The 25,470-nt window shown below is 42.9% G+C and overlaps 1 protein-coding gene across 1 annotated transcript in view; it reads right to left on the bottom strand.

Moving 5' to 3' along the window:
- The window catches only part of JAG2 (jagged canonical Notch ligand 2), a 70,509-nt gene extending 45,245 nt beyond the window's left edge, over positions 1–25,264 (bottom strand). Inside the window, exons 1-2 of the mRNA XM_027894475.1 lie at positions 24,890–25,264; positions 24,302–24,625 (exon numbers count right to left, since the gene is read on the bottom strand). Coding sequence (XP_027750276.1) covers positions 24,302–24,625; positions 24,890–25,264 — 699 coding nt within the window. The remainder of the gene's footprint in view (positions 1–24,301; positions 24,626–24,889) is intronic.
- Between the last annotated feature and the right edge of the window lie 206 nt (positions 25,265–25,470).

Raw genomic sequence — 25,470 nt, 5'->3', positions numbered from 1 at the left:
AGAATTCAGCCATCTTTCATAGGGTGCCTAAAACTATTTTACTGTTACATCAAGAGATGTATGTTTTCACTGAGATAGCTCATTAGTGCTTTTTACGCCCCTCGACTTCCCACCGTGATAGGTTGATCATAACAATGAAATCTCCCCATTTTAGGACAGCAGCAAGAACAGAGACCAGTGCAGAACCCTAAGCAGAAAGGCTCTTTGCCTGGAGGTCTTTCACTACCACAGCAGAGTCTGCTCAGAAGCGCACTTAACTGAGTGCAATATTTTTCTATTGCTTACTTACATTAACACACAAACCACATCTCAGCCTTTGAAAAACATCTTTCTTCTGTACTTTCAGCTTCAGACATATACTGGGGAAGATGATTTTCCATCATTGAAACAGAAAAAGTAAATATTTAGATTATGCAAGGAAGGAGGGGGAAGGGAGCTCAGGAGTGGCTACACTGGACAGAGGCATACTTGAGCTTGGACTGCCTTTGGAAAAGGACAACTGATAGAGATCAGCTGAGAAAGTAAAAGCCTCTGCTTCTGAGGTATGATGTCACAGCACAACTCACAACTCCACCCAATTTTTTTGAAGACATGTGTTAGTGGAGCATTTTAGTAGCTTAACCCTCCAACTCTCTGCTCTGCTGTGGCCCCAAACCCCAATATCTCAGCATTTAGGGATTCTACCGTACTCTGAAAACACTGCCTGCCACCTCTCTAACTGCAACCTGAAAAAAAAAAAAAAACCATACATTGAAAAGTTGAGAAAATAAGCACTATATAGTACTGCCCTAATATTATCTTCTTCTGGCAGTGGTAAGTCTCCTTATTTTGAAAAATTATGAACTAATCCAGGTAGAATTCTGCAAATCAGTGCAAGACCCAAAGCTGATATCCACCTCTTCTACTTTTAACTACTTCTCTTCTAACATATCCCTCAGTTTTCCAGTGTTCCACTGATCTGTACTAGAAGTACAAACTAGAGCTCAAGTGCTTCCAGATGTCCACTTGCTTATCTCATGTAAGTGCTGGTCTTTCCTACTGCAAAACTGACTGTTGCATCTGACTTCCCACACAAGCTAAGGCATAGAAAAATTCAAGCTGGACTTGCTGCCTTAGGAAACAGATCAGTCAACTGTGCTTTCCCATCATACCATCTGAAAGCAGATTTGTATCTTTGCTCAGGATGCTAGGGAATTTTTGTGGGTAAAGAGAATTCCACACAATACACTGCTCCAGCATGCTCATTGTGTATGATGTGAATGGGGATAAAGAGACCTTCTACCAATTTTAAGATGCTTAAAACAAGGAATTCAAGAGCTCTGTCAGCAAATCTCACAATATAACTTGTCATAGTGTCTGGAGTTGAAAATATTCCTCTGCTGTCTTGTCTTATAGACAATAGTATATTCAACGACGACTCTGGTTATTAACAGCTCTTCCAAAATGTGAAAGAACTGAAATTCTGCCCCAAATCCTGACCTTTGTAGCCCACACAGCTCGTGCTGCCTCCTCGTGGCTTTGCAAGCCCCAGGTCCCACAAAGTCTAGTCTCCAGTATTTGCTTTTACCATTGTCCCATTAATGACCATCAAGAACCCTAAGCCCATCTTTAAAAATCTTAAAAACTCTACCAAACAAAAAGACAAGGTCCAGACTATTAAATCCTTTCACTTACTGGCATCCCATAGCCTCAGTTTCCCCATTTTTACTTATGGGCTAACAGGCTACTCCTTGGCTGTTCACATGTAAGCAAGCATAGGGAGTGTAACATTTTAGGAAGGTCTGTCACACTTGCAGGAGATTAGAGATGTTAATCAAATGGCATTAAACAGTATTGATAGACAAATGCATATTTACTGGAAGATCAGTTTCAGCTGGGACAGCTCTCAGTTGTGCAGCTTCCTACTTTCTACTCAGTTACACCTTCAAAAACCCTTAGACACAGCAAGAATACAACCATAAAGCTGATTTTTATGGCTATTTTACCTCTACAGAAGACAGCTAAAGCTACCAACCCAACTTGTCTTCCCTTCCTCACCTTCAGCTCGTCAGTAACTTGGAAGAGGAATTCCTCTCTGTGGTAGTGCAAAGGATTGTCATATTACAATTACTACACCTCAAAAGAGAAAGCTGGTCCCTAATGTACTAGTTCAAAAAAAAAAAAAAAAAAAAAAAAAAAAAAAAAAAAAAAAAAAAAAAAAAAAAAAAAAAAAAAAAAAAAAAAAAAAAAAAAAAAAAAAAGAACAGTCTTGCCCACTACCACATGTAGGAAGTCTTGCATTACACATCTGCCTAAACTCATTTGAATCTTGCACTTTTAACTTAAAACAACAGTTGAAAACTTACAAAAAAAAATATGCTGCACTGAGAGCTTCCCAGTTATGGTTTAATTATCAGAAACATGTTTGACTATCAAAATGATTTATTAGGGGAAATTTTAATATTCATACACCCACCCATACTGTAACCCTGCCCAATAACCACAGTAAGAGCTATAAAGCTGAATAACACTAATGGATATAAACTTTGAAGGATATCTTTAGCTCACATAATGACCATACTCATTTCACGCATTAGTCACACCTGTACTCTTCAACAGAAGGAGTAAGACTACCCAGCGCACCATCTACTACCACCACCTGCAAGTAACTCTTCTGTAGCACAGACATTGACACCAGACATGTTTCTCAAATTTTGCTTGCAGAAAACAGCTTCAGAATTTGCACTAATTTAGCTCTTATTCAGAATCTAAGGTCTACCCATACTGCAAATCTTTAACCCCCTCACATCACTCAGCAGTGTCCTGGCTCTTTGATGTATTTTTAATACGAACAGGCCAGCATAAAAGTTATTGAAGATAGAATGTTCTCCACAGACTGTTGATATGAATGTGTATTCAAGTTCAGGCATAAATCTACCAGAAATCTCTATAAAAGTATCCTAAAAAATGCCCCAAAATCATGAGTCTTATGCATAATACACACACACACACCACCTCACCTGCTGTTCATTTCAATCAGTACTAGCAAAATATTTTCAAAGTGACCATGGCACAGATTGGAGGGTGAGGAGATAGGGGCCAAATATACAAAAAATACACTTCATTCTATTGACTTTAGTGTCTGAGTTTATTTTCCGGAAAGAAATAAAAACACACAACAGCCTTCATGCTCATCAAATAAAAAAACTGGAAGATGTTAAAGGCAACGAGTCAGAAGAGCATCAGCACACTTCTGCAGAAGAGTACAGCTTATGCAAGAACCACCTCGTAGGAGTAAACTGAATAGATATGCCAAGTAGCTTGGAAAGATACAAATTAAGTCTGTTTATCATGGTGATGCTGTTTCAGTTGTGTTTTTTTCTCAGGATTGGTGTTGACATAAGCAACTTCAAAGCATTATTCCACTGTTTGCACTAAACAAAACACTCCCCATACTATCCCAGCGACCTCCTTTCTGGGGAGGGGGGGAAACAAGACCTGTAATATTGGTTTTGTTCACTTTCATGAACTATTACTATCACCTTGATATCGGCAAATCAACATTCAAAAGGTACGGGTTTTTTGGCAAACCAGACATGTCAGATTTTTCATCCCAAGATCAATCTGCTGACAGCACTTTGTCAGGCATAGAACTCATATATAGTCATAGAACTCACAGTCAGTCACAGAACTCATGAATTCTCCAACTCATAGTCCGAAAAATGCAAAAGGTGAAGGTTGAGCTGAAATCTATTCTCTGCATCAATTACATGCTGTTGTGTATTAAAACTTCCAACAGATACAAAAAAAATTATCAATTTCATATTAAAAGGACTACCTGGAGTTTCTACAAGGAAAAACCTCATAAGAACAAGCTATGAAGTCGAAAAAAAGTTTAGCTCCTAAACAAACCCTGAGCCCACTTTATCTTCCTGTTCCACAGCCACACAGTAAGTACAGGGTCTCATCACCAGCAAATACTGCTTTTCAAACCTCAATCAAGCATATGCAGCATTAGTAGTCAATTAGTAGTCAAACATTTTGACTGTCAAAACAGGCTGAACAACAACAGCACAGCACTATTCTTACTGCTAGTCTAATTTTTGTAATTTCTGGAATAAGCCATCACCAATATGTCCTGCAACCAAGTCCATTAAGTCAACTCTCACGCTTGCTTTCCTAAGGAACTCTGAGACAAGTGAGACAAGCACCACTCTGGGGGCTTGCCACCCCTCCTTTTTCTTGTTTCAGCACCTCTCCACCCTCCTTCAAGCAGCCTGCTTGCCATAGAAAAAGCTGACTTCAAGGCAAGCATATTCCATTTCCTTCCCCAGGAACTCTGCAGCAAGTTCTTACAACTTTCTCATGGATAACCCAGAGGTGCAAAGGGAATAAGGAAGAAATGAAGACAGATTCTGATAAGACCCAGGATTCATTTTCAATACAGGTTTAAGGGCAGACAAATGGAACAGATCCACAGGTTTATCTGTTAGAGACATTATACAGTCACAAAGACCTTTGCTGAAGGAGTGAATGATCCCCATGGGGGGTGGGGGTGTTGGGAGTTGGTTTTTTTTTTTAAAACTTGAAGGATATTTCAGCCACTTGCATGCAAGAACTTGTCTGCTGGTCCCAGAGGCCATTCACCACACAAAATCATAAAGATACCTATCCTCTAAAACCCTCATTTTTCATTTAAGAAGCAAGCACAGTGCTTCCCTTTGGAAACCAGGGTGAAACAATCCCATTTTGTTAGGGGTGGAAGGCCAGGTTAAAGTACTGCAAACAACAGCAGCAGATAGCAGAAAGCAGTTGAACAAGTTGAAGTTTTCTATTCAAGAGCAATTACTGCAGTTAAACTCCTCTTGGCCCAGTCACAAAAGCAGAATGATGTTTACAAACTCTGGAGCCCTAATGGTGTTCGAGGGGAACTCTTTATGAATTAGCCCCACCTGACAATCTTTAGGAAGTCTGCAAAACCCGGGAGTGGGGAGAGGGGCTATTTTTTGCCATGATTAAAAGTCAACAGGCTGATATCTCCACCCACATGAGTTTGAACACTCATTCCACTCCTCCCCCAAACTAAGCAAAATCTAAACTGGAGGGGTGTGTATGTGTGTACGCATATGGGGGTGGCAGAGGGAAATCTAGATGTCTAGACTACTAAGACTCATTTCATTGCAAAAAGAGCACAAATAAAAACAACAGGTGAATAAGAGTCAGTCTTGGAGTTAATATACCAAATTTAACACCCAGGTAGAGACTCATTTCAGGTAAAGAAAATTACTTGGCAACTAGGTGGAAGAATCCTACCAACAGCCAGCTGCATGCATCTCAAAGACAAAACAACTTCAAGGAGGGACCCAAAGGGGTACTACAACACCTATTTGGCAGTGCCTAGTGTTTTGTGAAACAGGAGCATGGCATGCTCCTCTCCAGGGTGATCAAACTACTAGGATCATGGCATATCTTACCAGATGATATATCAGTAGGAAGGTCTTCAAGTGAAGGCTGAAGACACACTAATCCTCCTGCAATGGCAGAATGCAGCAGGAGTTTCTAAACATGAAAGGGTTTTGATACATCAAAAGACAGCAAGCATTTTAGCTGAGGAGTACTTACAATCATCTGAAGTCACATATAAGTTTTAGCTAATGCCTGTAAAACAGTGACCCATTTTTACAGAAGGCCAAAATGCCATGACTGACTAGAGCTCTTTGAGAGAGAACATTAATACAGTCATCTCAGGCCACATAAAAGCAAAGAGAAAGCCCTCTGGAGATCCAACTACACATGAGAAGCTACACTGTTGGAAAGACTCTACAAGCTTCTTGTAACTAGACAAACTCAAATCAAATCTCAGCCAAGCCAACCTCGTGACAAATGTCAAGTCTTAGAGATGTATTTGCTCCCGACACCTCAGTGATACCCTGACCTTTGAAACACCCTCTGTCAGGCAGCTGCTGCAGCCAGGGCAGCAGCACCCCTGAGGAAAAAGGAAGGATGCACCTCACTAAGTTTTCACAATGCCAGAAACAAGTCATTAGCTTCTTATTTAGAGAACCTGAAGGAGCTCTGACCAGGTAGTACTCATGTGAGGATTTCATCTGAAGAAAAGTTCATCTGCTATATACTCTCAGCTCACGGGACACTAAAGGTTCTGGAAGAGCCCATCCCTATGTTAAAGCAGTGCCTTTCACCATTACACACATAGCAGTAATGCTAGTCCAGTGGAACACAAGTAATAGTTGCCTCTGCTTTTTATAGCTGTCTGCTATTCATCCCCACCCTACTCCATCCCCTCTCCCCTGATTCCAGCATGTACAAATCTCTGTACTCAGGGAGATTAAGTTCCAACTATGAAGTCCAAGCTGCCAACTGTGGCCACTTAAATCTGAACAAACACTGAAGGATTGACTTTTAAATCCTTTGTTTTCCTTATACTTTCAGAAATAAACCAAAAAAGCATCAGTGAGAATTCTGCTACTCAGGTACAAGGACTCTCACAATAACTCGCCTTCGTTGAGATTTTTCAGCAAGAAACAAGAATATCAATGTTTAATACCAATTCATGCTATCACATTTCTCAGTTTTCTTGAAACACTTCCATTTTACTGCAAGTCCATCCTGCCTATGTCAACTCCAGGCACCTGCTCTGAGACAAGTCTCAACAAAAGTACTGGTTTATAAAACTAATCAACACACCAAGGGGGACATAGAAAATCTTTTCCCCAACTGGATAAGCAAGCTTAATACTCAAGAAAAAAATAAGCAATTTCATCTTCAGTGAATGACCAGTAACTTAACTTTATTCTAGTTACTAGAATAGTGACATTCTAAGTGGTCTTTAAATTAGTATTTAATCTTATTACTTCTGTTTCCACAGTACCTTTCAGAATTCTCTGCAGTAACTGTCATAATGGGAGTACAGTATTGCACAGCTCATTATTTTAACTTCCAACCTTGTTGAATGTAAACTAATTTTCAGAGAGCCTCACATAGCCCTGAGTTAATGACACCTGTGACCTTGTTCTCCTGGGCAAATCTGTATTGATAAGGTTTCACAAAATACATCTTGCAACTTGCCAGTTCCACAACCAGTTACTCCTTCAACCCACCAAAGTCATCCTGCTCCTAGCTAAGCGAGTTCCCTTCACAAACTCAACACAAGTTCTTTGATCAGATTACATTAAGAAAGCTGCCTCCCACTCTCACCCATGTCTTGACTACTTAAAATTCAGATGGCAGTTAGAAAGAGCACCCTGGAGAGAAAGGGAGGCTAGAGAACAGGAGGAACAACAAGGAAAAAAGGTATCCAGTGCTATGACACTACGATTCTGTAGCTGAAGGTGGAGGGAAGCAGTGTGGTTCTCCCCTGTTCTCCCTCTCCCATGAGATGGGATGAACAGCAATCCCCAAGAGGAGGATGTCAGAAATCAAAGGTCGACAGAAACGCAAGAAGGAACAAAGAGTCAAATTATTTACATGAGAGAAATGCAAGAGTTGGTCAAAACTCTGCAGCCTAGAAGAAACATCAGGGGAACATGCAATAGAAGCCTACAACACTTCAGAAAGAGACTCTGGGGATGGTTAGGAGCAGATCATCTATTCTCATGTTCTTGACACGAAGTAAAAGGCACGAAAGCAAACTAACAGGAGCCACAGCCAGAAGAAATGAAGAAAAGATGGCACTTCAGGCAGAACTTTGCAAAACACTACATAGGTTGCCTAAATGCAAAGTGGTTCTAAGAGTTCTGAGGGTCCAAGGAGAGTGTGGCAGAAATACTTCAGGGAGACAATCACAGCTAGCTCAGGAAGGCCCCAGGTTGAAAACAAAGCTTGGGAGAACAAAGAGCAGTTTTCCATATTCTTGCCCTTAGCCTCCCATCAACATTTGCTTACATTCCCTTAACTCTGACTTCTGTATAGGTGCGGTTATGAAGCAAGTATTTTGCTTTTTCCAATGGCTGACATTAAAACAAGAGAGTACTAAAAAAAAAATAAAACAATTACACTGTAGAATCTTGCATGCCTGCCTGAGCCATTATCATTTATCTCAGGGTAATAAAACTTATGCCCAAGGAGTGTTTGAATTTAAAAAAAAAAAAAAAGGGAGCCAGGATAAACAAAGCGCAGTTCTAAATTGGATTTATAATTATATCTCAGAACTCCTCTTTGAAAATGGTGACAGAAGAAGCCATAACTGAAAAATCTAATTAGATTCTCCTTTCTGCAATATTGAAATGTCACATGAAATAAAACAAATGCAAAAATCACCAACCTGTGTATGAAATTCAGTCAGGTATCTGTTGCAGTAAACGCAACATATGCTATTCAGAAAAAAAAGACAAGCTGAGCTAAAGCTACTAACTGGAGACGTTACTATTTGGAATAAAGGAGGACTGTAGGCTTCTGAAACTTCCCCTTAGGAAAAAGCAATCCAGACAGTCTTTTAATAGTGATTTAGTCAGGTGACATAAAGCAGAACATTCTGTCATCCAAGGCAAGGTAACAGAAACACTTGAATACACCAACCATTTATCATTTAACTAGAGGAAGACCGACAAGTGTCAAGTGAAATACTAAGCTTATCAATTTCTTAGCAATTTGTCACACAAAAATTCATCAGCATATTTGCGATAAAAATCCCAGTTTAACTATAAGAAAAGTGGTACTTGTCTTGGAGAGACTAAACCAAGGTTTACACAGAAACATAACTGAAATAATTTGGCAATTCATCTCCAAACTTTAGCTGCTCTATTTACATTAGTCAAAACCAATCCCTATTGGGTTCTATATAGCACAGATGAAGGCTGGTGCTACTCCTAATTAAGCCTCCTCCACTACTAAAGTGATTCTGCACTGTCTATGTGTCACTGAGCCAAGTTCACACCAGCCAGACATGTTCTTCCACACTAGCTGAAAAGCAACCAAGAAATACCTCCCCCATTAAAAGCTGGGACTCTCAGTAACTCAGGACACAGGCTAAGAAGGAACAAAACAGCTTTCAAAACATCACTCATGTACTCCAAGGAGAATTAGGGCAAGAATAGAATAGGAAGGGTGAAAATTAAGTTAGCATGACTGGCACAAAAGCTGTAAAGGCAAGAGCATCTGTGACAGTCTGGAAATATTAGCTAAAAAAAGTGTTAGAACTTTAAAGCTGAAATGGATTAAAAAGTAAAAAATAGTCACAGACTTGCTACAGAACTTCCTCTAACTTGATCGAACTACTCTAAGTGCTATCCATAAAACCCATCTTCAAATATTGAGAGGGAGTATTGCCATTACTCAAGATCCCAGACAAAATACAGGAAGAAGAGAACTCTTCAGAGCAAACCAGATTAATTGTCTGGATTTCCAAAAGATGCTTCTAGATACACCACATAGATACCTAGAGTACTCCTGATAAAAGGGAAATGGCAAATATATCTGCTTAGCCCTTCAGATCTGCCTCAGCCCCTGTGTACTTGACAGCTGCTACAGATTCAGCCCAGGGTTTAGGCAACACAGATTCAAAATTTGAGCAGAGATCAGAATCCTTACTGACCTCAGGAAACACACTTCAGACCAGAATAAACAGGGGTAGGGAAGTAGGAATTAAGACACAACAAGCCTTCTGGGTCCATACCTATAGAGGCAAGCCTGTTCCAGGTAACTTTGTTCATTTGAACTTTTGCACACTGTCCAATAGGGAAAAAAAAGTGCCTTTTGGTCATTAAGCACAGAAGACCTTTTGCTTCAGGTCTCTAACAAGTCATGTGAAAAGACTTGCAGAATCTCAATACCATTCAACACTCAGTGCAACTGCTTCTGTTATACATAAAGGAAGCCCATCTCACCACGCCTATTCCAATCTGCAACCAAGAACACGGCAGACGCATCTTGGAGGTGATACTTAGATTTACTGGGCAGAGGTCTAGCATTCCATAAAAAGCTGAGGCATGTGGGAAACAAGCCTCAAAAAGGACAGCTCCTCCCAGCTGCCAGAGCACTGCAATGCTCTGTTCATACATGACCACTGTGAAAGAACAATTGACTATTATTAAGAAAGATGATACATACACAAAATCCACCTGAAAGCGGTCTTAACAAGCCACCCTGATCATCACTAAATGAGATGAGAGCTAATGATGAGCACAGAACACAAAAGAGTTAATGTGACCAGCAAATACTAGTGCTCAGAAGAACCATTAGTCATCCTTCCTACTGCCACAGCTCCCCTCTGCTGGTTAGCTTATCTAACACAGCAACGTGCAATAAACCTTTATGTAGTCTGATTAAAAGGCAACAAATATTCAGCTGGCCTTTGATATGGGTCTTAATGTGCCTGTTCCAATGAGGTTCTGGAATGCATAGTGAGATGTAAAATAGTATCAGCAAGCTTTCCTTCTACACCGTCGAAGAAATTAGTAGAGAAGCCAGCCAATCACCAAAACTATTTTAAATATAACAGCTACCAACCAAAGCAATAGAATTTGGTATGGTACACTACAACAATTTAAGAGGAAGAGACAGCATCCTACTATCTTACCTGAGAACAGTCAAACAGGTATCACACTTTGTGTTGTAACTCTCTCTCAAACAGGAGAGCCTAATGTAACCCCTCCAGGTTACATTTCTGTTTTTGAGAGTTCTAGAGCTGAAGCAGCAGGAAGGAAAAATGAAATTAGCCTCACATGGATCAGTCCTGCAAACATGCTAGAACCTTAAATAACAGCCTTCTTTTTCATCCTGAACAGGGAGAATCCATGGTATTGGTTTTTAATCGAGATTAGAAATTGAGATTAAATCAAATTATACACAAGAGAGCAGAGCAGCAATTCCTGTAGATGTTTTTTTCCTAGTATCCAGTTTTGCTGGACAACAACAACAAAAAAAACCCAACACAAAACAAAAACCCAAGCAAACAAACAAAACCCAAAACACAATCTTTCAGATGGAGGGTCATAGGATTAAGTGTAAACAGACATTTTGCCTGATCATTACATAAAAGAAAATAAACAAGCTACATCTTCAGATACTTTCAAGACTTCCCAGCTAATATGACAGTCCTCCCCCCCATAGCTGGAGCGAGCACTAGCATTTTCCAGAAATCCACTGAGCTAATCCAATAGCAAAGAACAGAAGACAGTATTGATGAAATTAGAGAACAGAGAAAAAAAGCCTTTTATAAAGAGACATGCAACACCAGGCAGACAGTTGGGTACCATCTCAACATCCTTCTATTATATTTCAGTGGAAGCTTTCAGCCTTGCTACCACCTTTGAACTGTTTCAGACAAACTTGATATTAACCAAGTATCCATGTCCTACTCTTTTCCTAAAGTTTTGGAAGAAGTCCAAGATAAATTGAGCCCATTACACATACACTTTCTTGTTGCATTAATGAAAGTGTAGCTAGATTGTCTCTTTTGAAGTGTGTGTAACAACCATGAAGACCCATTAACGGTTAGTGCAAGACTTGTTTTATGCTAATATTTAGAATTCAAAGATGAACTAGTAATTAATACTGCTCTTCCCCTCCCCTCTGTGCTCCATGTGGCATGGATATTAGTGTCCTCTGGGCACTTCAAGCCATGCATCATTATAATTTCAACTTGAAGTCAAGAGGGAATTAAACTAACTATGTAATAACATACTTTAATTATTGTTCTAAACACAGAACACCTGCATGCACTCTTTTGTATTGGAAATATGCATACTAAGAAGGTAAGTAAATACATTAAAAAAAAAGATATGCCTCCAAGTTCTATGTATGCAAAGTTCCCAGGAATAGGGAGTAGTGTTTTAATCTTAACCCTTTTAAATATTGTTAGCTGTTGATAGCACTGCAATCTTTCCCTTTGTTTTTGAAAAAAGCAAATGCCCACAAAACCAATTCCAGCTAATGAGCTAGAAGTAAAAAGCTGGATGTCTTGCCTTAGGAAGAGGAGAGGCCCACACTCAATCTCTGTTCCTAAGGGAGCAGGGATTGCAGCACTGTATTTCTAAGTCCTCTTCAAATCTCTCATCAGTCCTACCCAACTGAGTCACCTCTAGAGTTACTTGGGCAGCAGCAGTCACAGCTGAAAGAGGACAAATGAGATAAAGACTCCACTGGCCCACAGTAATGGCAACCCCTGACTGATCAAATATTCATACAGCTCCAAACGAGATGCATCCCAGTGCTGTGGGCTCTGAGCTCAGCTATCATTACAGATCTTCTCACCATAGAGCAACACAAATGTCTCAGTTTTATTGCTACTTGAGTCACACAACAGCTTCAGTCAATCTGAACTTCACATTTTCACATGAGACTTATCAAACAGATTGTAGTCTGCTCATGGCTAGTAACAGAAGTGTCATTAATGCAGAGGAAAAGGATAACACACCTAATCTGTCCTTCATTTCTGCCCTGACTGAAACACCAGCTCAATTTTCAAATTCTGCAAATGGTAAAGAGGCTGGCAGAGAAGCCAGCACAAAGAAAACACCTTATTTAATTCTCTGTAAATTTGCAGGAAGAAGTTGAGCAGAAAAGTAAGTCACCACTCTTAGAGTGGGTGCAATTTCTTTCATGCAGATCCAACTCACGCAAGGAACTTGAATAAAGGATTAAACACAGACTATGCACACAGTTAAATATATATGGTAGAGCCAAAGTTTAGTAGTGAAAAAAGTCTATAAATATGTTCCTGAAACAAACTCTTGTATCATATTCCAGCAGCAAGACTGAATCTTCCAAGCAATATTTTATGGCTACAGTAAATCTTTATCACATGCTTGCAGCACCAACCACTGCAATGTATTTAATTACTCTTAAAAATCAGTTGCTTACAGCAACAGCACACATAGCCCACAGTTCCAAGATATCTACTGGAATATATGACAACAGACATGATCAATCCCACCATAACAAAGCAGCATCAGAACTTTAACAACCAATCATATCTTTCATAAGCTAGAGGGGATCTGATCCAGCTTTATACTACTACGACTCAGACAAACCTCACAAACGGGCAGGCCTCTGGAAGGAAAGTGTAACAAGTGTAGCAAAGCACATGAAACAGCCTTTGAAAGTAAGCACCTGCCGCATAAATTTACTCTAAGCAAGTAAATTCAGAATGCTTCTCTATTTCTTCCCCACCTTTCTCCTCCCATTGACATGGATCTGGAAGCTATAAAAGGGAGATTACCTCAGCAAGTCTTCAGATTCATTTTGGTTCTGACCCCTAGTTACTACTCTGGCGGGTAACAATATTTACAGCTTTCCTCATAAGGATGAACATCAATGGAGAACAGAACAAAGCAGCGTAAAGTAAGCTAACATTAGCAAAACCTGGAGACTAATTTTGCTTGTCCAAAGCTGGACTTGTATCTCAAAAGTGGGTACTAATGACTACTTTCCAGTTTCAGTACTTCATTTACCACTCACTCTGCTGTTCTGACTTCTCCAGATTCCTTGGCAAGCTGAAGTTTCACAGGCTACCAAATTTTGAAAATCCATCCTTAAGGCTTAGGGACAAATGAAGTATTGCTGATAGCAAGCTGCCACAAGTCAGGACTACTGTCTCCTGCCAGCTAAAGCTTATTTTGTTTACCTTACATTTGCAGGGATCTGGGAGTAAATATGAACAGCTTGAGAAGATCAGGTAATGTGCAACAGTTTGTACTTTTGTCTAAGCCCTGTGATAATCAATGAGCTACCACTTTACCCCTCACCTCTTATAGAATCAGAGGGATGTGAAGTGACTACAAGCTATAAACCATACAGCCCTTAAGTTATCAGGGTTACTTAACAGCAAACATCAGAAGGCACTCCAGGAGCGCTAAATATTTGACAACCAACACCCGAGGTGTGCATCCAAGTCTAAACACTTCAGTTTCCCTACTTCCTTCCCTTCCTCAGTTTCTGACAGGAGAAAGCACCAATGTGTGCGGATGAATCATGGAAACAATACTCTACAAAGGTCTTCAACAGCCAAATACAACACTAAAATATTTGGGGCCCATATATAAACATATGATTTAAACAACAGCTTATAACCAACACAAGGGTGCTATCAGGTCATTGTGGTGTACAAAATCCAGTCGTTACCGAGGGGCAACAGACAGCTAGACTTGCTCTTAACAGTTAAGTAAGCACAGTCTGACTTTCAGACTTTGCTGATTCCATGTAGCCAGTTACAGTAAAAATTCCATGTTGTGATACAAGGAAAATCATGTTATTGTAACAGAAGGGAATCAGAACTATCAAAAGCACCACAGGGAGGGAAGGGGGGGGGATTTACATGGTGTAAGAGAAAAAAACTGCCACTGAAACCTATTAAGCAGTAGCATAGGTTACTAAACCAGTGCTATTAAAATTGTCCTCAATCAACCGGATGAACACTAAGTGGTACCAAAAACTGCACACCCTAGAAAACTTGTCCTTCAGTCTTGATTGGGATAGATCAATAATTAAGCTATTTAAGTATTTCTCAACTTACTCCTCAAAGCACATCTCAATCCAGTCTTCTAAGTCTGAAGAAGTTCCCTATATGAACTTAAGCTCTCCAAGCTGCAATCCAGGACCTTTTACATTAAAAATGTAGATTGGGTTTTAAGGTAGACATTTCAATTTTACAATGCTATAACCAGAATCATACATATTCAGGGAGGAAAAAAAGAACTGAAAGAATCCTATTTGATATTTTAGGTTAACTGCTGCTTGGCACAATGGTTCACTGCAATTTGCATGAACAGAACTGCTTTGGAAGGGGGTAAGAAAAGCTAGCTCTGCTGCTTCAATATTACTATTGCCTACTCATTAAGTCTGAAAAAATGTAAAATCTATCCAACTTGAACTTTAGATGGTTAGAGTTACTTAAGTTGGTGTGTTCACAGTACTAGAAAAGTACTGGAGAGACCAAAGACCTAGTGGACTATCTGGAACTAGATGAGGCATTGCAAGAACAATTTAAGCATAATAATCATCAAATAGTAACGTACTAAGCAAAACCCACCAGAGTACATCCTGCTGGGAACAAGATATATAAAAATCAGGACTTTCAAGCCTGAAGCAGGATGTAAACAGATTGCAGTTTATGTACTAATACTCCAGTCTTATCTCAGATTTAAACAAAATACAAAACAAAAAAAAAACAACTTCAGAAAATGAGCACCTGTGCTTCTGTCCAAGGGGCATATAATTGGTTACTCAAGGACTATTAGGCTGTTTCTTAGCAACCTCTGCAAGCTCTAATCAAGTAAGACTAAGATTGTCATTTAGCCTTGAAATGCCTTGCCCCTTCCATCTAATATAGCGCTCTAACTGCTCTTGAGAAGCAGTCATTTCAACCACAGATAAAAATCAGGCTCAGTTCTTGTTATCAGAAGATCCTTATGTTAAATATGCTTTTTACATTTTATTTAGCATCCGAAATAGCAACTAATAAAATAAAAATTGAACTTTTCTCCTTTATATACAAATTAAAGGTTAACTATGACTCTAAAGAAAACCCTTGGAAATAAAGTTTAATAAATGAGCGTAAGGTATAGCTCAGCTCTTAAACAACAACATTTAATAACTGTAAAATGTTCCACAAATATGATTACAAGAAAAATGCTTAATATCAAAAGCAGTAGTAGAGACATTTCAGGTTAATATCAAGCACTTCTCTCAGAGCTGGGTGGTATTTAAATCTTTGGTGATGCTGAAATGTATCTACTATGTTGCACACATCAGATTTCTAAATTTACGCATCTTTAAGCAAAATCTGGCCATCAGACCAGAAAAAAAGCCCAAGGCACTGGAGTAATCAAAAAAATAAACTCATCTGTTTAGTCCTAGCCTACATCACTGTTTGTCTGTAGTATAAATGGACACAGGCTCCACTTAGGATAGCACCCTTAATCATTAAGTTTTATATACAATATTTTTTCTTGTACAGTAAGCAGAGACACCACAAGTCTACGGTTAAATCAAGGATGGTCACCTCCCCCGATTCAAGGTGATCTACACAAGAGTCATCACACCCCTCTCTTCAGCTCTCTCCATGCCAACAAGTCTCCCTGGGTGTACAGAGGGGAAGGAGCAGCTCTCGGAGCCCCACCGCCCCACGGGAGGCAGAAGTTCAGTCCTGCCCAACATGAACTAGCAGAGGTGCTCTTAGACACCCACACTGGTTCACTCCCCAGCCCTGGGGGCAGCGGTGGGGGTGTTCAAGCCCCACCTGCTGTGGGTGTTCAGCTCTCACATGAGAGCTGAGCATGCAGCTCAAAAACAGCAGATGAACTTGGCAGACACCACTGTCAACAATCACCTCTGACCAAAGACTGACCTCTTTTAGACACCTACTAATCAGAAGCCAGACCAGAAGGTGACCATCGAAGGTTTATCACAGGGCAGAAGAGGAAGGGAGGGCTGGAATTATTGCCAAGGAGCAGTAGCAACTATCCTTTGGGTAAGCAAATGGCTAAGCATTAAGGAGCCAGAAGTAATGCCATTACACCCTTCTTCCTCACTCCTTGAAGCAGCGCCTCTCCTTCCAAACTGATGCTCCCAAGCTGCTTCCAGATCAGAGGACTATTAGCAGCTAGAACTGGAAAGGAACAAGGGAAAGTAAATGGGTGTGCTAGAAGAAAAGGGAGGGTCACTTTCTAGTCTCTTCAGCAGGCTAAGCAGCTCTGAACTAGAGCAGGCAATGGAAACAGGACCCACACAGAGTTGACAAAACATTGGGCTTGTTTTCCAAAGAGAGTAGAGGGAAGCTTTCTGGCACATAATAATGTAAAGCTTCTGCAGATGACTAAGAATACAGTGTGATCATAGCTGCTTTATGAACTTAGAATAGGTTTTAAAGTATGTTCATAGCATGTGCTCCTGAGCCAACACTCACACAAATCAACACGTAGAGGAAAAACAAGAGAAGTAGTCAGACTACACAAAAAGGATGAATTCCACTCATCTCACCTACACACAATGACTCAATGGCATTGCTCAACAGAGGGGCCAGACAGCTCTTGGCCCACAGGGACAGCACAAAAGTAATTTTAAAGGTTAAAAAACAAAACCACAATTTACCCTACATATCTGTCTCAAATACAATCCTTTTCATGCAAGAAAAAACTTTGTGGCAACAATGCAGATTAACAACAAATAGATTAAAAACTCACTCACTACACCACTTTTGGCATTTTTTACATCCAGAAAACATAGTTGCTTCCCATAATTTATTGTTAGGCAGAAGCTTAATTTCTGCAGCCTTTGTGCTGACATCCAGTGAACTCAAGAGATGGACTTTCACAAGGAATACAAGCAGTAGCATCAAACACAGAATGTAGCTTTGGCCACACAAAGCTCCTCACCATCTACACTAATACTTGAACCTCACAGGATCACTCAGGCTGCCTACAATAGAGTGGGAATGCGGCCCAATTAGGTCAAATATCACAAGTCTGATTTAACACAGCCAGCTATGGTCCTACCCCAACCAACTATGCTCAAGATAAACCTGACAGTTTAAGATTAAAGCTACAAGTAGTCATGTCTTCAGCAAACCTTTCATATGCAGACTTTGAGAAAACAGCATTTGACACATCTTCAAACAGTCCAGAGGGAGTTCTATAAAGCCTCCACCACACTGCAGGGAGGCAAACATGCTCTGCTTCTACTTCACCCTCTTCTCCATCTCACATCCTCTACTGTAAGAGTAATCCTGACTACTTTAATACCTATTCCATTTTCAGTCAAAGATTTAATGCCCACACCAGCTGTGTGGCTAGGAGTGTAGCATTTCACAGACAGGCTGGCTGGAGCACCTTCTGGAATAAAGATTAGAAAGTCAACTAGAGGTGTACAAGCATACCCACTCTCAGTGGCTGGGAGGTGAGGGAGTTTGTCTGCAAGTTTTGACTTCAGCCTCAATGTTTCCAATAAATAAGCAGGTGTTTATTTAAGGAAGCTTTCAAGGAGTATAAATAGAAGTGTTCTTTACTATCTGACCATCTCTGTGACATTCAAAAAACCCCCCAGAACTTTGAGGTATAAAGTTTAAATAGTTAGGAGAATACTGTCCTTTGAGGCATATTTATTTCAAAGACATAAGAAATTCTAGATTTAGTGACATCAATGCAAGAAAGATTAAGAGTGCAAAGAGTATTTCTACTTAAAATTAGAAGACAGATTTCCTATAGTTACATGAAACTTAAGTCTTTAGACTTTCTATTCTGGGCAAGCTGCAAATAGTTGCTGGCACACACAGCATGCCAATAATAAATCCCTTTTTCAAAGAGTGGTTCTGAAGTGGTTACCATTAAGGCCTTGATTCTTTTTTAGAGGTGACACCTGCAGCTGCTATTGAAATCAACTGGAGTTGTCACTACCCAGCACTGCTGAAGTCACTCTCTAAAACATCTCCCGATTATCTTCTTTTAAGAAAGAGCATAACAAAACATGAGAACTACTCTTTGCATTTGTGTAACCTGAAACCAAGGGGATATTGTTTATATAATAAACCATTCCCTCGACCTCTCATTTCTGATCAAAAAGGTTTCAAGGCAAATACAGTACCAAGCAGGTGGAAGCATATAAATTCCCTAATCTAGCTCCCCAAAACTGGGGAAACACAGATCCATGTTTTCTGATCCACAATATATTTGTCCATGAATTGCAACAAGCAGGGGAGGGCTCTACAAGTAAAAGGACTGCACCTGTTTTGGCAAAATATGAAACAGTTTGTCATGGCAGTTCCACAAGAGTCCTAGACTCTGCGGACAAGTCCATCAGGCAGAGTCAGTAAGCATGCCCCAAGTTGAAGGGGGGGAAATAAAATAAATAAATAGTCAAGTAAAAAAAAGAAGCTCTCTGCTGTCAGCAAAGCCTTCCACCTAGGGAAAAAAAAGTTAGGCTGCCAGCAAAATAGACATTAAACATTTATGTTTCACATGTTGAATATACAGCTACCAACTACAATATTTTTTCCACACTGATTTCCTCTGCTAACGAGGTGTGATGCATGTACATTATAACCCATCACCACACCAGGTGAATCTCACATTTTGGCAGAAGGTCTTGCTCTTATTCCTTCTTATTCCCTGCCCTCAGGTCTTGCTTGGAACTGCACTTTTGCATGCTCTTTAATAAAGGGGATTATGAATGAAGTAAAGAACAATTAATTACAGGTAAAGCTTGCTGTGTCTCACTTGATGCCTTCATTTGTCAAATTACAATTTTTTCTTAATGAAAAAACACACCTACTGTTCCTCTGGTAATGCTATGTACCAGCACCTTTTCCACTGCTAAACTTTAACCTGCCTAATTTAAGCCTATCTGCCCCGATGGGTTGTCATCCAAGCTGACAGGATGCATGTTTACTCTATCAGGGAGCAGCGAGTAATCTAATCCAGGATATTTTCATTACAAAGCCTCAAGATCCTGATCAGAGAGCAGTGATGGCTGTGTTGAGACAGGAGGTAGACCAACTGTGGATCTACCAGCCAAACAAAAATAGACAAGAGCATTTCCTACAGTCAGGCTATATCTAGTTCCCTACAGGCACCAAGGATCGCAGACAGTGAGCTTCAAGGCTAGATGCCTTCCAGGGTCTAAACACCTTCATTTTCAAATTAGAAGTACTGAGAGAGAGCTTGATGCAGAATCCTAAACTTAAGCAGACAATGAATGAAAGTGACAAACAGAAAGCTGTACCCAGTAAGCAATAAAAGCCACAAGGTCAAGTATTCCTGCTCAGGTTTTGGCAGGGGAGGGGATGGGTTGCTTTCTAAGAATTTTATCACTTACTGCTGCAGAAAAGTTATCCCCTCAGCAGTTTTACATATTTGATGGTTCATGCTCCTGTATATGTTTTAGATCAAGGCTGAACCCCTCCAGGCATTTGGATGAGACTCTCATGCAGACTGAATATGGATGAAACTCACACAGAGCCTGGATATGAAAAATTATATGTATTTTTAATCTGCCTGAAAGTTAACAGTACTCTAGAAGTTTAGAAAGTAGTGCTACAATCACCCCCTAAACAGGAAAAAACCTTTTCATAGTATTTACAAAAATAATTAGTTGCACAGTTTTAGTGGGAAGGCACCCTTACCCCAAGCAATTTGCGAGGGTTGCCTGAATCTCTACTACCTCTCCTTCAGACAGGTATACATAGTCCTAACTAAGCACCAAGGAGGGGAAAAAAAAAAAAAAGTTGCAAATGCTTGTTTCTGCTACTTATCTCCAAAGCCCTGAACTCTGAGTTTCACCAAGGGAGTTCAGAGTACACAGCACTCATACGTGCACTGCCCTGACTGTCAATCACACTAGGATCTCAAAAACAGAGGGGCTGAGGGGAGCTAATGATGCATACTATAATACACGATTTCAACATCCACAACTAGTCAGAACAATTCCTCTATATGACTAATTAACTGAAGTAATGGATGCCATACCAATATTTATGGTACAGGAAAAGCTATGAATTCCCTGAGGGAAAGAACAGGGTGGAGGGGAAAAAACCACACTCACAACTCCATTTCATGCCATCTTGCAAAGGAGTACAAGAAATGGTTCCACATAACCCATCCAGCAGAATGCCTATAACTTCAGAGCATCATTTTCAGCACTAACCTTCAATTAACCCCAAACCTAAAAGTCTGCCAATAATCTAACTGCTATTGATAAATATTGCTGTGCCAGGTATTTCTGAAGCTTCAGTGTCTGAACAAACAGCTCTCTGCCAGAAAAAAAAATGCTAAGACTAAAGAACCTAAACTGTGGAACTGATCAGAATCAATTCTTCAAATCTACTTGGAATTCTTCTGTCTTTTTTGTTTTAAAGTTGCACATAAATTTTAATTGCATCATTTGTTTGTTAACAATCCCAAACAAGCATTAGGCTTCCAGTTTTACAGCAGGAGGCAAAGAATTAAATGTGAGGTAGGTGGGTGAAGAAGACAGCTGTATTGTTCTAGCTGTTCCTCAGCCTCTCCCACTGCCAGATTTCTGTGGATGATGTATCCCAAGGTAGCAATTTTAAGAACTTTCTGGCAATATCCCAAGCTCCCTCTTGCAAATCAGAGATCAGACTAATGATATTAAAAAAAAAAAAAAAAAGACAGGAAATAGGAATAAACTGGATAACTGACACTGTAACAAACACCAGAAGTCACTGAACTCTGGTACTGCAGCTTTACAGAAGAGACACTCATCCAAATTTTGGAATAAAAATTTACCTTGTAAAATTAAAAAAGAAAATCAGTAAACCAAAACAAATTACTTTTCATGAAACTACGTGCTTTACAGCTACCGCTAACTCAGGACACGGCAATACCAAACAGACTTCAAGAAAACCCTCTCTCAAGCAATTTAAACATTACTACATTAGTCACTAAATGAGGGAGTTATTGGTCAAATGAGGTTCAGTAAGAAGTGAACATAAGTGAACATACACCAATGCTTTCATTAGGGTTGGATTTTTTAGTCTTAAAAACCCAAACTAGAACTACCGAAGAAAGTCTTTCTCTCACTACCAACACCAGAGCAAATTCGTTTCAGAAGTAAAGGGCACAATTTCCAATTCTCTTTACTTTCTCCTTTCCAGCATATTAAATAAGCAATAATTTTCATTACTGTTGTATAGCAAAAATAAAAACCGTATGAAAAGGCTATGCCCATATTGTTGTTTCTTGTTTGCAAACTTGAATAGAGAGAGAATATTACTGGAGAATAATTTTGAAATTACCCCAGGGAGTTGAAACCTAACCCAGGAACTCAATCTACCTCAAAAGCCCCTTGTGTTAAACTAGCATTACAATTAAGCCTCTCCTTGCAGAGTCTACACAGCTTATATACAGCTCTGACAAAGATGCTGTGTTCCTCATCAACAGACTGAATATCAAGAGTTCAAGATCTAACTACAACATACAGGAGGAACTTTTTTCCATAGGTGCATCCACAGACTGTTTTAAGACGTATAACTACTCCTAAACTTATTTTTAGAATCATGGGTGGGCTGGGAGAGCATTCAGTAAACCTTCCAAAAATCAGCTAGCCACCCACTAGACTGCAGTGGCACTGTTTAAATGAATTACAGGCTGCTTTGCAACAGCTGCAAGAAAAAATGGTGGAAAAAAACCCCGAGTATTTCAATTCCCTTAAAATGCTGGAGGCAACAATTCAAGAAACAGCAGCAGACAGGGCACTGTACTGGAGACACTGCTTTAATTCACCTGCAAGAGGCAGGTCAAACAGGCCTTACTAAGGACCGGCTGAACACAGAACAACAATATCCGGCAGCTGCAAGGTAAGAATGTGCTTATTCCAACAGAGAAAAATCCACAGAAGGCTGCACCACAAGGATTATCAAACTCTCCTCGTGTTTCAAGTAGCAATACTAGAAACTGGCAAAATAAAAGTGTGAGTTAAGTTACCTTTACTTCCTCACGCAGATAACATATAAAGTTTGAGGTGCTAATGTTACTGAAATCTCCTACTGAGGAGTTTACGATTTCATCAAGCCTCTATTAAACGGTCAATAAAGAGGAGAAAGAATATTAATTATCCCTTTGATCTTATAACTTAAGAGCACAGTTCTAAATACCCTGTTTTTACGGTATTGACTATACCCATTAATAGGAACCTTTCCAAGTTCAACAGGCCACAGGACCAACAAAGGCCATCAAAACACCCAAGCCTGGCAACCAGAACTTAAGTGCCTCTGCGCAGAAAAATTTATCCGTTGTACTGTATTTTTTTTAACCACTTAACTGCTGCAAAACCCTCATCTCCAAATACCAGTCAGTTCTTGTTTCTTAAGGCACGAGCATCAGGTCCCTGGCAGCACAGAAAAGTTAACTGATTTATGCGGAGAGGGTTTCCTTCAGCTTGAAATGCAAGCGAGGTATTTTTGCCCCCCCGATCACTCCTAGCTGGCGTTTTCCGAGTAACAAAGATCCCGCGAGCTACGTGTGTTTCAGAGAGGTCAGCAAGGGCCGTTTCATCTGTTTAGTCACCAGGTGCCGAACGCAGCCCGCAGGTACCGAGGCTCCCGATACGCATCTCCCCGCCGCGCTCGGGCACCGCACCACCCCCATTCCTCAGCGCCTCGCAACTTGCCAGCTCCCACCCCGTGGCCCACTTGGAAGGGCCGAGGGCAACAGCTGTGAGACTCCCTGCAGGATCCTACCTGCCTGCAGCCGGGCAGGGAGCCCGGCCTTCCCTCCCTCCTTCCCTCCCGCCGCTCTCCACACCCAGCGCTCCCAAACAGCGAGCGGGACACGCCAGCCTGCAAGGACGGGGACCAGCGCTGGCCCCTGCGGATGCCCCATCCCTGGAAGCGTTCAGAGCCAGGCTGGACGGGGCTTTGAGCAACGTGGTGTAGCGAAAGGTGTCCCAGCCCGTGGCGGAGGGGGGAGTGTGTGTCAGACCCGGACAATCTACACGGTCCCTTCCAACCCAAATCATTCCATGCGCCCCGCGGGGCGGGCGGCGCACGGGGCGGCGGGGGCTGAGATAACGCACCCGGAGACACGGAGGGGAGGGAAGGGCAGAGCAGCCGCTGGGTTACACAAACACACACGAAGCCGGTGTTTGCGGGGTCTGAACCACGCTGCGCTTCGGGAGGAGGCGGCTCCAGTCCCCGCTCCCAACAACCCGCGCCATCCGGGGAGTGCCGGGTGCGGGGTGTCCCCTCCCCGCTCAGGTGAGGTGCGGGGTGTCCCCTCCCCGCTCAGGTGCGGGAACACCTCCCCACACAGACCCCTCTCCGTCCCCAACCCCCCTCCGTCCCCCTCTCCCCCACCCCTTCGCCTCGCGCCGCCGCCACGCGCGGCCCCGCCCGCGCCCCGGGGCCGCTCGCGCCCTCCGCGAGCCGCGGCACGCGCCGCGACCCGCCCGGCAGCAGCGCCCCCTGCCGGGGGCAGCCCCGCGCTGCGCGCACCCGGGCGCGCCACCGCCGCCCTCCGCTCCCCCCCGCTCCTTCCCCACTGGGGGTGCGGTGCTTTTCACCCCTCGTCGTTATGATTTCTCTTCTTTTAACCTCCCGCGTCCCGACGCCGGCAGCCCCGTCACGCCGGCCAACCCGCCGGGCCGCTCCCCGGAGCGCCCGCACAGCGCACCCACCCCTACCGCGCACCCCTCTCGGAGGGGCGAGGGCTGCGAGCCCACCCCCGCACCCAGCTCCACCGGCCGTGCCCCGCAGCCCCGGGAGGAGGTGGCCGCGCCCAGGCTGCGCACCGGCGGCTCGCCCCGCTCTCTTAACGGGGGAGCGGGAACAGCACCGACGGGAGCGGGTGGAGAGAGGGGGGAACGCCACACAAAAAAAAAAAGGGTGACAGTGACAGCGCGATTATCAACCTACCGGCCACGCGAATTGGAAGGGAATAACAATCCTGCCCGTCTCGGGGGTTCTGCCTTGGTGGGAGTATTTGTTGCTGTTCAAATAGAAAATATTTCCACCGAGAACGGGGGTAGATCCGAATCCGTAGTTGCAGGGTCCGACCGGCGTGATCTTGGCCTGATATTCCTTGAGGCAGACTTTCACGTAAGTGTCGCACTCGTCCCGGGAGCAGTCCTCGTTCTGGGGGCTTTTCATGCCATCGCAGCATTCCCCATTGAGCAACTCGCCGTTTACATTCCGCACCGAGTTAAGCTGCAGCTCGAAATAGCCCGTGGAGCGGGACACCTAAAAATAAAAGCCGAAGGGGAGAGACAGCCTCGTTACTACCGCGGCCGGGGGTGCAGCGCCGGCAGCGCGGGGCTTGCGGGTCCCCGGCTCCCCCGCGACAACTTTCGCCGGCTGCGGGCTCAAGGGAGAGACAGCTAGATGGGTAGATATGTCATATACACAAATAAGAAATGAGCAAGGTGTAAGCGGAGCGGGGAGATGGAAGAAGGCAGCCGCGGACGCCCCGCGGCCGGAGAGCAGCCCCCTGCGCCCGGTCCCTACCTGCACGCAGGAGGCGAGGAGCAGCGCCAGGCCGAGCGCGGCGGCGCGGGGGGCCCGGCTCGGCCGGCCGGCGCCCCGCATGCCTCCTCCTCCTCCTCCTCCTGCCACTGCCGCTCCGCACTGCCGCCTCAGAGGAGCCCGCCGAGCCCACCGGCCACGGACCGGCGGCCGCTCGCGGCATGGGCGGCGGGGGAGCCGCCCGCAGCGCGCCGGGGGGCGCAGGGCATGGGCTGCCGGCGGGGCCGCCCGGAGCGCTCCACCACCACCGCTGCTGCCGCCGCCGCTCCCCTCCCGCGGGCTCCGCTCGCCCTCTGTGCGCCTCGGCTCCGCGGACACCCAACAAGTAGGTGCCGGAGTGACAGCTTCATTACCCATTCGCCGCCGCGGCCGCCGCCTTCATATTAATGAGGGGGACGGCCCGGCCCCGCGGCCGAGCGGGTGGGGCCAGCGCTGCTCCCGCCGCGGCTCTTAAAGGGCGGCGGGCAGCTCTTGCTCCGCCCCGCCCTGCCCCATCGGCCCCAGGTGGTGGAGCGGGGAATGATGAGGGATGCGGGACACCCGCGGGAGGGGTACGCGCTTCC

This window comes from Empidonax traillii, unplaced genomic scaffold, assembly GCF_003031625.1.
Source record: "Empidonax traillii isolate 1590-97213 ecotype Southwest subspecies unplaced genomic scaffold, ASM303162v1 scaffold428:size834259, whole genome shotgun sequence".
NCBI classification, from domain to species: domain Eukaryota; kingdom Metazoa; phylum Chordata; class Aves; order Passeriformes; family Tyrannidae; genus Empidonax; species Empidonax traillii.
Note: the sequence above shows the minus strand (reverse complement) of the source record. Positions and strands in the feature narration are given on the sequence as shown.